The sequence below is a fragment of the Coregonus lavaretus genome (assembly GCF_964263955.1).
Source record: "Coregonus lavaretus genome assembly, chromosome: 32".
In the NCBI taxonomy this organism is placed as follows: Eukaryota; Metazoa; Chordata; class Actinopteri; order Salmoniformes; family Salmonidae; genus Coregonus; species Coregonus lavaretus.
In genome coordinates this window covers 7,229,673-7,243,918 of record NC_140019.1, presented here as the reverse complement: position 1 = coordinate 7,243,918, position 14,246 = coordinate 7,229,673, and the positions used below count along the sequence as shown (strand labels likewise).

Below are 14,246 nucleotides of genomic sequence, written 5' to 3'. Positions count from 1 at the left end.
GCAAATGCTCATCTTCAATGGCCACTGGCATACTGGAGAAGTGTGCTCTTCACAGATATATCCCGGTTTCAACTGTAGCGGCCAGATGGCAGACAGCATGTATGCGGTCGTGTGGGCGAGCGGTTTGCTAACGTCAATGTTGTGAACAGAGTTCCCCGTGGTGGTGGGGTTATGGTATGGGCAGGCATAAGCTACAGACAACGAACACAATTGCATTTTATCGATGGCAATTTGAATGCACAGCGACATCGTGACGAGATCTTGAGGCCCATTGTTCAGCATGATAATGTAAGGCCCCATGTCGCAACGATCTGTAAAACATTTCTGGAAGCTGAAAATGTCCCAGTGCTTTATTGGCCTGCATACTCACCAGACATGTTTGGGATGCTCTGGATCGATGTGTACGACAGCGTGTTCCAGTTCCCGCCAATAACCAGCAACTTCGCACAGCCATTGAAGAGGAGTGGGACAACATTCCACAGGCCACAATCAACAGCCTGATCAACTCTATGCAAAAGAGATGTCACGCTGCATGAGGCAAATAGCGCCCCACAGTGGAGGTACCCATTAAACCTAGCGGTCAAACAGGGAAATGGTTCCAATTGTTTTTCCACCATTAATTTTTCCAATAAGGGATTTTAGAAACATTTAAAATAAGGGCTGTGTTTCGTGTAGGCTTACCATGACGTTTTGATAACCATGTAAATCTCTCTCGGACAAGCTAACTACATTAGCTAGTTAATCCAGATATTCGTACCTTTGCCTCAATTTAGGCTGTCTCGTCCAGATCATGACATTTGTAGTTCTTTATGATAGCCATATTATCAGCTAACTAGCATTTCATTTTTGTGGGGTAAATACAGGCAAATATATTGATAAAAGTCACCTTGTCCTAGAGAGATTTACACGGTTATCAAAACGTCATACCAGGGTAAGCCTACACAAAATATGAAATATCAAATCTTTGAAATTGTTGAGTTTATATTTTTGTTCAGTGTAGTTTAGCTTTCTTTGGCTCTTATAAACCAACAATCTAGCTTGCTAGCTAACTTAGATGGTGAAGCTAGGCATTCTTATGTTTGTCTGTGGGTGAGGGGTAGGTAGCCTACTTCAAGTACTACGTGACTTGTAGCTACCTTAGCTAGTTTTTTGAGAGGTTTCAGAGATCAACTGATTAGCATCCTCTCTTGAGTCAAGAGTTTGCTTACTTTACTTCGGGAAGACATTGATCTGTTTGCTGTTACCCTCTGGACAGCAGATAATTAGTATAGCTAGTAGGCAAGGTTATGTAACCTTATTTAGTCCTACCTCCTATGGTGGGTTTTAAATTAATTGGTATTCACGCTTGTTTTTTAGGTACAATTACTGTCACGTTATTGATGCCAAATTGCAAACCTTATTTACACCTTCTCTATTCCAGAACCAATGGGTGTGCCTGTCTTATCACCTCATAACTAGGTAGGCTGTTTCAACCTGGAACACTATTCTCCTGATTTGGTCTGTTTCAGTCATTGCAGGAATTCCTGAAGAGCAGGAGTGTATGAAGGGTTTTGGTCCCAACCCATCTCTAACACCTGACCTTAAATATACATTTTACATTTACATTTTAGTCATTTAGCAGACGCTCTTATCCAGAGCGACTTACAGGAGCAATTAGGGTTAAGTGCCTTGCTCAAGGGCACATTAACGTCATTTAGCAGACGCTCTTAGCCAGAGCGACTCACAAATTGGTGCGTTCACCCTATAGCCAGTGGGATAACCACTTTACAATTTCTTTCCAGCAAATTTCTTAGTTACATGATTGTTTAACTAGCAAAGGAGTTTTGAAGTTGAGCAATGAGGACGAAAACAATCATAGTTCAGCTAGCCTGCTAGTTTATCCAGGGAAAACCGGGTAAAAAGCTCATATAATAAGAACGGAAGACTGCGTCCAAGATGTCCAACCGTTGTTTCCCAGGTTATCACCAAGGGGCCAGGGGTTCTTGTCTCGAAGCACGGTTTCGACTGCTCCTACAGTTTTGGTTCGGTACTGCAGTTCAACTGACGCCCTGCCCAGAAAGACAATTATTTGAATAATTCAATGGATATTTTGTGCACAAAAGGTGATGACTAAAGTGTCTTATTACAGTATGAATTTTCTAATCTGGCCATGTATGGAAATGGTCTTCCTAGGCTGGGCGTCAGTTAAACTGCAGTACTGAAGCAAAATTGTAGGAGCAGTTGAACCCTGGCCCCTTGAAAACAACGGTTGGACATCTTGGACGTAGTCTCCCGTTCTTATTATACTTGTGGTTTATATGCCCTGAAGTGGATACATCAGATGACAAATATTTAAGGAGAGCGAATCCAAATACAATCCTGAAATCAGCTGTAATTGTCAGTAGTACAACAAAGCTTAAAATGATGTTTGAGTGAACCTGAATACAGTAAAGGAATGGTGAAGTCACTTCCGGACACAGACTCATCACCACGATTGCCAAAGCAAAAATTCCTAATTTCCAGGACATCAACACAAAACCACTGTTGAAATTTAGAATTTTATTAGAAAAATTAGGAATGGTAAATGAGACCCCACATTTTCACTCAAATATCATATTCCCCAAACAACCTCCAGTTTCACAATAAACCCACCACATACCAGACTTATTTTTTTACTCTTCCACTGCAGTCAACTTTCTGTCTGATCCGCAGCGTTTCACACAGAACAGTTATGGCAAAACAAACTCTCTGGGGGAATGACTAACATACTTAACAAAGTGAGATGTTACTAATGTGCATCCTCATCCAATTACACTCATTGGTATATTCCACATTACCCATGTAAAAACAAATGTATCATATGTAGATATGTTTCTATTTGTATATTGTATGCATGGTATTCTCTCCCAGTTCAGACCCATGACAATGTCAAGAAGAATGAGCTAACTCGGGACTCCTCTGTACCGAAAGGAATACCAGCGTTTAAGGATTCAAATGTCTAACAGAAATAAAACCCAGTAGTTGTATTGTCATACGATACATCTTTAACCACACCTACGTGGCTTTACTCATATCACTGTATATATATATTTATATGCCAACTGTTTTCATAGAGCAGATAGACTTGATAAACAGAAACAGGATGAAGCTAGAGAATATCCAAGCTTCTTCTATAGCATTTCCACTGGAGTCGTCAGTTGACCGGAGAGCAGCAGAGCTACATGTACAAATGAAACCCAAATGGCATCACGGTAGGACAAACACATAATTTCTATAAACAGTTCACAGATGCAAATAAATGTTTTTAAAATGGACAGGATATATTGTTTTTGACAATTAAATTACAAAGGGGTGGAAGAACATACATTATTATTCTATATATCTTTACTGCAAAAACACAGTATGTGAGAATGACTTGAACGCAACAGCCGCCGCTCAGGACAACACATCTACGCTCCCAAGCGCTTCAGTCCATGTTTCCATGACAACCGCAAAGGTTTTACTGCTGGCCTTCTTTTTTCTCTCCAGCTCCACCTTCAGATGATGATGATGATGATGATCCAGAGCTGCTGCCTTCCCTCTCTGATGCCATCTGGGAAGAAATGGACAAATATTCAGTTAAATATATATATAACAGTAATATTTCAATTGACCCATTGTAAAAAAGTATGGTGGGCTCTTGATTGACAAGCTAAGCAACCAATCCAGGCTTATTCCAGGTTGGTCAAACTCCGTTAGAACTGCAAGTGAAGGAAAATATATTTGACAATATTGCGGTGTTGAGACAATTACCTTCTTGTAAGCAATTTCAAAGAGTTTGAGTGATGCTTGCTGGAGGGTGGTGGCAGCCTGTTTGATATTCTCGCCAGTCTCTTCGTCCTTCCGTGACAGCAAGTCTCTCACTTTGGTAATCTCTTCCTTCAGTTTGTTGCACTGAAAGATGGGGGAAGAAAGTCAAATACTAGGACTATGGAATTACCTGATATTTGGGATTGTTTGGGATGTTTCAGAGGCATTGCTGTTCTTGTCAATTTTGTTGTTCAGTGTCTTTGTTGTTTTTTTTAAAGCCCTTTAAATCCTATGTAAATTATATATATATCCAACATGCCTCATCAGCAGGGAGCTGATCCTTGAACTCTTCCATCTTGGACTCAGTGTCATGGACGATGCCCTCTGCCTGGTTAACAGCCTCAACACGGTCCTGGGCAAAAACAAACAGGGATTCAAGGACAACTGTCAGCATTCACAGCACACGGTCATCAAAACACATCACAACTCCAGCTGGGAGTAGCCTGCAGTTGATGTAACTGATAAAAGTTAAATGGATGCTTGATGAGAAGAAATTGTCAACCCTACCTTTCGCCTCCGGTCCTCCTCAGCATACTTCTCTGCGTTCTTAACCATGTTCTCAATGTCATCCTTGCTGAGGCCACCGGAGGACTGGATAACAACTGGAGAAGTGAGGGGAAAGGCTGTGTTAGACAAAGTAAATTCATACTATTGAAGACCTACTAAAAGTTAGCATGTATTTCAAGGGCAGGATGTTAGATGATCTTACTCTGCTGTTCACGGCCTGTGCCTTTGTCTTTGGCAGACACGTGCACGATTCCATTGGCGTCAATGTCGAAGCAGACCTCAATCTGAGGTACTCCGCGTGGGGCAGGTGGAATTCCAACCTGCATGAGAAAAACACCAGTAAGACATTAGTATCCTTCAGAGACGTAAAGATAAACTTTAAGTTTAGTAAGTATGAATCAGCTAGGACACTTACCAGAGTGAACTGTCCCAGGATCTTGTTGTCTGCTGCCATCTCTCTTTCTCCCTGGCATACTTTGATCTCCACTTGGGTCTGGCCATCAGCTGCTGTAGAGAACACCTAAGCACAAGGAAGAATGCATCAGTACCACTGATGAGGTAAGACAATTAAGTATATACAATTAATATACGTTTCACCAGACCGCTTCAGACAGAATAAAAATCTGATGTTTGTCCCTCACCTGGCCCTTCTTGGTGGGAATGGTTGTGTTCCTGTTGATAAGTTTGGTGAACACCCCCCCAAGGGTCTCAATACCGAGAGACAAGGGTGTGACGTCCAGAAGGAGCACATCAGTAACATCTCCAGCCAGCACGCCTCCCTGGATGGCAGCTCCAATGGCCACAGCCTCGTCTGGGTTGACTGACTTGCTTGGGGCACGGCCAAACAGGTCCTGGACTGTCTGCTGGACCTGGGAGAGAAGACAACAGGATGGGTGGTCAGACAGGGGCAGAGCATGATGAAGAGGTGGGATAGAACCAGGAAGGCTGGGAGAGATCTGCTCACCTTGGGCATACGAGACATACCACCGACCAGCAGCACCTCACCGATGTCCCCCTTGGAGATCTCTGCATCCTGCATGGCCTTCTGGCAGGGGGCCACTGTCCTGCGGATCAGGTCAGACACGATGCCCTCAAACTGGGAGCGGGTCATCTTCATATTCAAGTGCTTGGGGCCAGAGGCATCCATGGTCAGGTAGGGCAGGTTGATGTCGGTCTGTGGGAGGAAAAAGGATCTATGAGTGTTCTTTCATCTACACTGAAAAGGGGTTAACCTACAGTGAGCTCCAAAAGGTATTGGGGCAGTGATACATTTTATGTTGTTTTGGCTCTGTACTCCAGAACCTCGGATTTGAAATGATACAATGACTGAGGATAATGTGCAGACTGTCAGCTTTAATTTGAGGTTATTTTCATCCATTTCGGGTGAACGGTTTAGAAATACCGCACTTTTTGTACATTTTAGGAGACCAAAGGTATTAGGACAAATTCACTTGTGTATTAAAGTAGTAAATCGTTAAGCATTTGGTCCCATCTTCATAGCATGCAATGACTACATCAAGCTTGTGACTACACATTTGTTGGATGCATTTGCAGCTTGTTTTGGTTGTTTCTGTGGTCGAATTGTCTCTACCCTGACCGACAGTCCCCTCACCAACGACCATCCTCTGTCCAATCCCCCTCCAGCAGAGGCGGGACGCCAGCTCCTTCATCACCTTTAAATACACACACCTGTCACTAATCAGTGTGGCAGACCTTACCGTTTCAGTTTGCAAGGGTTTTGTTACAAGACACCTTTTCTCTTGTAACTTTCCTTTGTGTATTTTTGGATGCGTTTAAGTAAGATTGTTCTTAATTCATACCATCATTTGATTGAGAACATTTGTTTGATATAGTCGGTTGCTTTATGCATTTCCTTTACTCATGTTTAAAGATATCACTTAAGTTACTTCACTGTAATATTATTTTAATGTTATTGAGATTCATGTTTTTGTTTCCTTTGCATCCTTGTTAACCATCCTCAACCTTATCTTCAACATTTAAACTGAAATAAACTGGGCAACAGCCCTTTGAACTGCAAACCACCATTTGTGTTTTAAATGTACACAACCACGATAGCCCCAACTCAAACCAACAGTTACAGCAAGATAGTTATTTTACCACAACTGATCAGTTTTTACATTTCAGATTTTGTGCCAAATAACTATTTGATAAATGTATTGTCATTTGAGTCACTGTTATTGTAAGAATATAATGTTTCTAAACACTTCCATACTGAACAATATAAATTCAAAATGAAAATTTAAAAGACTGAGTTAGTTCATAAGGAAATCAGTCAATTGAAATAAATTCATTAGGCCCTAATCTATGGATTTCACATGACTGGGAATACAGATAAGCATCTGTTGGTCACATACCTACAACAACAAAAAAGTAGGGGCGTGGATCAGAAAACCAGTCAGTATCTGGTGTGACCACCATTTGCCTCATGCAGCGCAACATCTCCTTCACATAGACTTGATCAGGCTGTTGATTGTGGAATGTTGCCCTAATCCTCTTCAACGGCTGTGCGAAGTTGCTGGATGTTGGCGGGAACTGGAACATGCTGTTGTACACGTCGATCCAGAGTACCTCAAAAATGCTCAATGGGTGACATGTCTGGGTATGCAGGCCATGGAAGAACTGGGACATTCAGCTTCCAGAAAATGCAATTGTGTTCATTGTCCGTAGCCTATGCCTGCCCATACCATAACCCCACCATGGGACAGTCTGTTCACAACATTGACATCAGGAAACCGCTCACCCACACGACGCCATCTGCCCGGTACAGTTGAAACCGAGATTCATCCGTGAAAAGCACACTTCTACGGCATGCCAGTGGCCATTGAAGGTGAGCATTGGCCCACTGAAGTCGGTTACGACGCCGAACTGCAGTCAAGTTGAGACCCTGGTGAGGATGACGAGCATGCAGATGAGCTTCCCTAAGACTGTTTGAGCAGAAATGTTTCGGTTGTGCAGACCCACAGTTTCCTCAGCTGTCCGGGTGGTTGGTCTCAGATGATCCCACAGGTGAAGAAGCTGGATGTGGAGGTTATGGGCTGGCGTGGTTACATGTGGTCTGCAGTTGTGAGGCCGGTTGGACGTACTGCCAAATTCTCTAAAACGACGTTGGAGGCGGCTTTTGGTCGAGAAATTAACATTTAATTATCTGGCAACAGCTCTGGTAGACATTCCTGCAGTCAGCATGCCAATTGCACGCTCCTTCAAAACCTGAGACATCTGTGGCATTGTGTTGTGTGACAAAACTGCACATTTTAAAGTGGCCTTTTATTGTCCCTAGCACAAGGTGCACCTGTGAAATGATCATGCTGTTTCAACAGCTTCTTGATAATCCATTCACCTGACAGGTGTGGCATATCTAGGCAAAGGAATAATGTTCACCAACAGGGATGTAAACAAATTTGTGCACAAAACGAGAGAAAAGCTTTTTGTGCGGATGGAACATTTCTGGGATATTTTATTTCAGCTCATGAAACCAACACTTTACATGTTGCGTTTATATAGTTTTGTTCCGTGTACATTAACATGGATGCTACCATGATTACAGAGAATCCTGAATGAAGCGTGAATAATGAGTGAGCTATGCACACAACTTACTCACTTATTATTCACGATTCATTCAGGATTATACGTAATCATGGTAGCATCCACATTAATGTAGAGGTGTTTAGAAACATTCTTAGTTACAAGAAGTGACAATACATTATTTAACATTCATTTCTATTGGGCACAAAATAATCTGAAACATGACCAAAACAAAAAGCAAATGCATCCAACAAAGGTGTAGTCACAAGCTTGATGTAGTCATTGTGTGCTATGAATATGGGACCAAAAACGTTACTTTTTACAACTAATACACAAGTGAATTTGTCCCAATACTTTTGGTCCCTTAAAATGTATGGGCGAGGCACAATATACTTTATTTTTAATTCTCTAAATAAGCTTTGTTGTACAATTAAAAGGTCAAATATTCTGCATTTCAACCAGCCAGCAATAATCTCATGAATTCAGGGCTTGTGAAATTATACCTAGGCTAAATATAAGCCTTCCACAACCATAAGACCCACTAATAATTAAATTGTATAAAATAGTTCATACAAATTTAAACCAGAACCATGCATAATGCACATTCACTAATAATGACTAACTTCTTGTAGCAGGCATCATACAAATTAACAAAGTGCTCATAAACAATATCTCAAGCACAATCCCAGGTGCTAGTGAGTAGCCAACAAATGGTTATATTTCAAGTTGAGATATAAAGGCGAAAGAAACGCACACCTATTTAGGCGAGGTGCTGGCTGACGGCGTAAAACACTTCAAAAAGAAAAGGAAAGCCGCACACTCTAGGAGCTCAGATGCAATAATTTAATATCTTAATAACCAACGTTTCGACAGACAATTATACCCTGATGAAGACAACTTGTCTGTCGAAACGTTGGTTATTAAGATATTAAATTATTGCATCTGAGCTCCTAGAGTGTGCGGCTTTCCTTTTCTTTTTGATATATTTCAAGTTGAACCAACTTGGATCTATTTGCTAGCGAACACGGTAGAAAAGTTGAATTGTTATGAACACACTTCTGTCGGTCTTAAACTGTTTGAACAGCATGCCAGCCTGTCCACTTTGGTTAGATGTTGAAATCATCTGGCATACCTTCTTTCTCAGAATGAGCGAGTTACCAATTCCTTATAAAATTGTTTTTCATGCTTATTGCACATTTATAAAAACCGACTAGACAACAAATATAACAGTCTGTGGCTAAAATGCTGCTAGCGGTACCGTAATGCCATGGGCGACAAAGTGAGTCATAATTTTCCAGAATCAATGTTAATTACTAATCCTGTTTCAGTAGTGTCTGCTGTGCGCAATTTGAGTGTGTGTAAAAGCCAATTTACACTTGATCCTGCAATGCGATCCGGAGGCTCAGAACGGAGGATGTGACGCAATTGCGTAACCTCCGGAAGCCAAATCAAGATCCGTACTGCATTGCCGTGCGCCTCCCAAATGTTTTAACAATGCGGAGGACTCCGTATAGCTCCGCATTGACATGATTGGTTGATGGTAGGTAGGGGCGGTACATCCTGTATAAACAAAATCACTTCCTTGACCACAAACATGGAGAACTTTGAAGACAGGCTATCAGAATAATTTCACAAATAAAATAAAAAATCTTTATGAAACCTTGTGTAGGGATTTTAGAGGCACGAAAATAAGTTAGAACACATGGGAAGAAATCGGGCGGTAACGGGGATAGATGTGGTAAAGGTCAATGGAATGCAGACTGTGGGGGATAAAGGACACTGGATTGGACATTCAACAAATCTTATCTAACAAAGTGGATATTTGTAAAAACCGTCATGATTGATGTATTGTAATAGCCCCACAATGTGGTTACTAAAATCCGATTTGGATACATTCGTATAAGCTGGTATCATAGCTAGCATACAGAAATCGGTAGTGGTAGTCAGTCATTTGTAACTAATGCAGTTGATTGACATTGACATGAACATGTATTGGGGTTGACATCTATACAAGCATTATACTCCGATTTTTACCTCAACATAGTGGGCTTTTATTGTCCCTAGCACAAGGTGTAACTGTGTAACAATAGCCTAAATGTCGGCTAATTTTTTTTTGGGGGGGGGGGGGGGGGGCAATGGGGAGATTCGGGATGGAGATGAAAGGTGGGAAAATGCCATCTTGGCTGAGCTCCTATGTCAAGCACAGGGAAACAGACTCCAACATCTCAGAAGAGGCTAGGTCTTGTCTTTTTGTTTAGCCAGTTGCTTGTAATTAGCTGGGTGGCTATAGAGATTAGCCCTGAATCACTACGAGTAGAGTGGAGCAGACCACTTTATTGGATACATATGACAGCTCACCGAAGTGCAAGTACTATGAATGTTCTGACTTCTGTGGAGGCAGCATCACAGTAAATGCTGTATGGCCACTGCAGAGCCTTTCAAATGGGAACGTGCACAGTCACAGCAGAAGGAGCGAAAAACATGAGAACATAAACACTTAAATGAACTTCATTCTTGCGATAGAGGCATTTGGAATATCGCGCAAAAATAAATGTGAATATCGCCCAGCCCTAGAGCTCTGCATTGCATATTTGTTAGCCCTTAGACTAGGGCTGCCCCAGTGTGCGGGTACAGCCCACTCTCTAAAGGTCACAGCTCTGCTACAGCTCAGCATCAGCCATTAAAACAGTGTCTTCTGGACTAGGCCACAGAGCCTTCCTCTCCCAGCAGTGTAGCTAGCTCAGGCATAGGGCCGGCCAGTACAGCCGACTACCGCTGTGGGATTACCGATCTTCAAACAAAGCCTGAGGGTCCAGGGACTGTATACAATACAAACAAGTTACTTCTGTTGACAATGGTCTTGTTTAGTCTAATCATTAGCCTACCAATTAGGTAATGAGAGAAATGTCTGCTGTGGGATGATGAAACTCACCTGCAGGGATGATGACAGTTCACATTTGGCTTTCTCGGCTGCCTCCCTCACTCGCTGCAAAGCCATGCTGTCTTTGGTCAGATCAACTCCAGACTGGAAAGAGAAATCAAAGGTTTGATCAAAATGGCTGGCTCACTTGAATATGGTAGATGTGCTTGGTCATAGAAAGTTGTGTATCCAGGATATTTCCCCCTTCTCACCTCTCGCTTGAACTCCTTCACAATGTGGGTTAGTAGGTGCTGGTCAAAGTCCTCTCCACCCAAAAAGGTGTCTCCGTTGGTGGACTTCACCTCAAACACGCCCTTCTGGATCTCCAGGACAGAGATGTCAAAGGTGCCACCTCCCAGGTCATAGACTGCGATGCTGCAAATCGGGGACAGGTATGAAATATGAGCCAAAACACCTTTTAGCATGGATCAAAATAAAGTTGGGGTCATTGCTACGGTCTCATAAGTTTACAGCAGTTTGTAGGGTTGTTATAGTTACATTCTGTCCTGAGTCTTGTCCAGACCATAGGCCAGAGCAGCAGCAGTGGGCTCATTGATGACTCGCAGCACGTTCAGCCCAGCAATCTGACCAGCATCCTTTGTGGCCTGTAAACAAAATCACCTACTCATTACACACACATACACAAATACATAAATACACATGGCATGCACTGATCAGTTGAAAGGCTTGCTAGATCACCATTCTGTGAGTCAATGGCAAAGGCATAGCTAGTGACAACGTGACTTTTGGCCACCAGTGTGTTCCAGTCATAAATGATTAAGCAGACAAAGAAAAGGCTCTTACCTGTCTCTGGGAGTCATTGAAGTAGGCTGGCACGGTGACAACAGCATTCTTCACATTGTGACCCATGTAGTTCTCTAAAACCAAGCCAATTTTGTAATGAGCACGTTTTTTAGAACACAGGCAGGCGTAGTTGGGAACAGAATTGACATGCTAGTTTTCCCTCTGGGGGCAATAAAGATTGATTGGTAGTTTACCTGCTGTCTCCTTCATCTTCATCAGCACGAAGGCACCGGCCTGGCTGGGGGAGTAGAGCTTTCCGTGGGCCTCCACCCAGGCATCACCATTGGAAGCACGGACAATCTTGTAGGGCACGTTCTTCCTGTGAGTCCACAACAACCATGTCATACATTAATCTCCAACTACAAAATATTTTCCAACTAATTATGCATTACAATGGCTAGTAAGGTCTGAGACCTAACTTAGGAAAACACACTCACAGGTCCTTCTGAACCTCTGCGTCATCGTAACGGCGACCGATGAGACGCTTGGTGGCATAGAGGGTGTTGTTAGGGTTGGTGACTGCCTGTCTTTTAGCTGGCATGCCCACCAGTCTCTCCCCATCAGCTGTAAAGGCCACAACTGAAGGAGTTGTCCTTGCTCCCTCTGCATTCTCCAGTACCTGTCACACAACATACTATTCATTAACAGTCTAGAAAATGAACTGTAATTAGAGGATTTCAAAGGGATCTTAGGGCTTTACATTACACAGGTCATACAAACATAAAATTACTGATAAAACTTCAACCGACCTTTGCTTGTTTGCCCTCCATGACTGCCACACAGGAGTTTGTAGTTCCCAGGTCAATTCCAATCACAGATCCTTTAATCGCCTCCGATCTGTAAAACAAAGTCAAACAGTAAGTAAAAATGCTAAGCCCTGCTCATGGATGTTATAGGATTAAATATCGTATAGTAACGCTAAATAACTTAAAACAATACTTACGCATAGTCACGTCTGGACATCGCTCTGAAAGCATCTTGTTGGAATCCATTCCAGCAAGCCTGGCGAAAAAACATTGACTACTTATTAGTGAAATATGTCTATAACACTTCTTCAACCAATATGAGAAGAAACTCAAACGGTCTAGTTTCAATTAACAGAGGGCATAGACATGACACACAATAATCCACATTTGGTATAAAGAAATACAAGGTGTCCATGAGTGTAATTGTTACATAGATAACCAAACATCATGTTACACACGCTTATGATATTTTAACATTATGCCATAGAACTGCGGTGTACTGGGGTGGGTGCTCAGGGACACCACACTGAAGGTCACAGATGTTCTCTCCACATAAGAAAATGAATGTCGCCCCCATTCATAACAAAACCGGCAAACTTCAGTAGCTTGCTAATGCTAACATTATCTTGCGCAATAAAACGAACCGTGTGTCTATAACTACCTAAAGGTCTTGACACCCCGCTTAAGTTAGTTGATACCGACTCACTGGTTGACGATTTCGCTAAAACACATTGAAATAACACGAGGTGGTTATACAAACATCCATGTTAGCTGACGTTAGTTAGATGGCATTAGCTTGCCAGAGAGGACTAGCCTCTGCTGATGTCTTGAAATTCAATAAGACCTTACGGGGGTAGCTAGCCAACTAGTTACTTAACCCTTCTAGCAAGCTCCCACTATGGTCACCAATAAACATGACTTGGTATGTTTAGGTCAGACGAAGAACACATTAATGATAAATAAAACATCATGTCTAACAGAAAAGTTAACATTACTACTGGTTGCGTCATAACTAACGTTAGCTGGCTAGCTCGTCTACTTGACCAGGCTCAGGCTGGGAGCCTAGCTAGTTAGCTAAATCTATAACAGTTAACGTTACTTACCTACCATGACTTGAATATTGTTAACTACCTAACTTTAGTTAGTAACGTTAGTTTTTCCGTTTCGGGATGGCTGTTTTATCCACTATCAGACATCAGACGCTAGTTAGCTAACAACGTTAGCTAGTGTGGTAGCCAACGACGTTAGCTAGCTGCGACATTTAGTTAACGTTTTTCCCTAGCAACCCAACTAACGCTTTGCCATCATTCATTTCTTGTTACACCTCTTGGAAACATTTAACCTAAAATATTGAACTTACCTTCTTTATCAAGGAGGACACGCTTCTTGAGCAGTTCGGAGAGGGGAGAGACCTTGAAGCTGTTCTTGTAACGCTTAACATTTTGACAATTCTGGTAGCAAGCTAGTTGGCTTTAAAATGGAGGCCGCAATGAAAATCCAAACTGTTGATCTTTTGTAGAATTTAGCGAGGACCCAGATATAGATATCTTATTTCGTTAGAGATATGCAATTTCTACGACAAATCTAGGACTGTATTTAGCTTGTCAGAACCGGTGTAGCAGCACGACTGCTCTTCAACAACTCAGTTGAACCTGCGATCTTCTGCAATTAACCGACACATGGGTTGCTCCATGCATTGAGAAACGGACCCATTTTTAGAAACTTAAAGATTGCCTGAGTAACATTATTTCCTTCAAAAATAAATTACAACGTTATCCAAGTATTATATTAAATTATTACAGACTAAATACTCACAAAACACATGTTGTTTATGTTTAGGTTGCAGTTTAATTATTTTAGACAATAAATTATACTAAACAGAATCGTGCCCAAACAGG

At 42.0% G+C, this 14,246-nt stretch overlaps 1 protein-coding gene across 1 annotated transcript; it reads right to left on the bottom strand.

The window, feature by feature from the left end:
- Positions 1-2,523: 2,523 nt before the first annotated feature.
- LOC311107582 (stress-70 protein, mitochondrial) lies at positions 2,524-14,043 on the bottom strand. Its single transcript, XM_084150089.1, has 17 exons — positions 13,709-14,043; positions 12,546-12,604; positions 12,352-12,439; positions 12,040-12,221; positions 11,797-11,921; positions 11,603-11,676; positions 11,297-11,403; positions 11,011-11,173; positions 10,811-10,903; positions 5,300-5,509; positions 4,977-5,204; positions 4,751-4,855; positions 4,538-4,655; positions 4,336-4,430; positions 4,088-4,180; positions 3,772-3,912; positions 2,524-3,571 (listed from the first exon to the last, which is right to left on the bottom strand). Exons 1-17 carry the CDS (start codon positions 13,787-13,789, stop codon positions 3,479-3,481), a joined length of 2,055 nt encoding a protein of 684 aa, XP_084006215.1. The 5' UTR covers positions 13,790-14,043; the 3' UTR covers positions 2,524-3,478.
- Between the last annotated feature and the right edge of the window lie 203 nt (positions 14,044-14,246).

Bases quoted from the DNA above. Each gene is read 5' to 3' on its own strand.
- LOC311107582 (XM_084150089.1), bottom strand. From the start codon at position 13,789: ATGTTAAGCGTTACAAGAACAGCTTCAAGGTCTCTCCCCTCTCCGAAC. The intron at 12,440-12,545 runs GTAAGTATTGTT...TTTGTTTTACAG, and splicing joins ATGTCCAGACGTGACTATGC to ATCGGAGGCGATTAAAGGAT. The intron at 4,656-4,750 runs GTAAGTGTCCTA...TTTCTCATGCAG, and splicing joins TCCTGGGACAGTTCACTCTG to GTTGGAATTCCACCTGCCCC.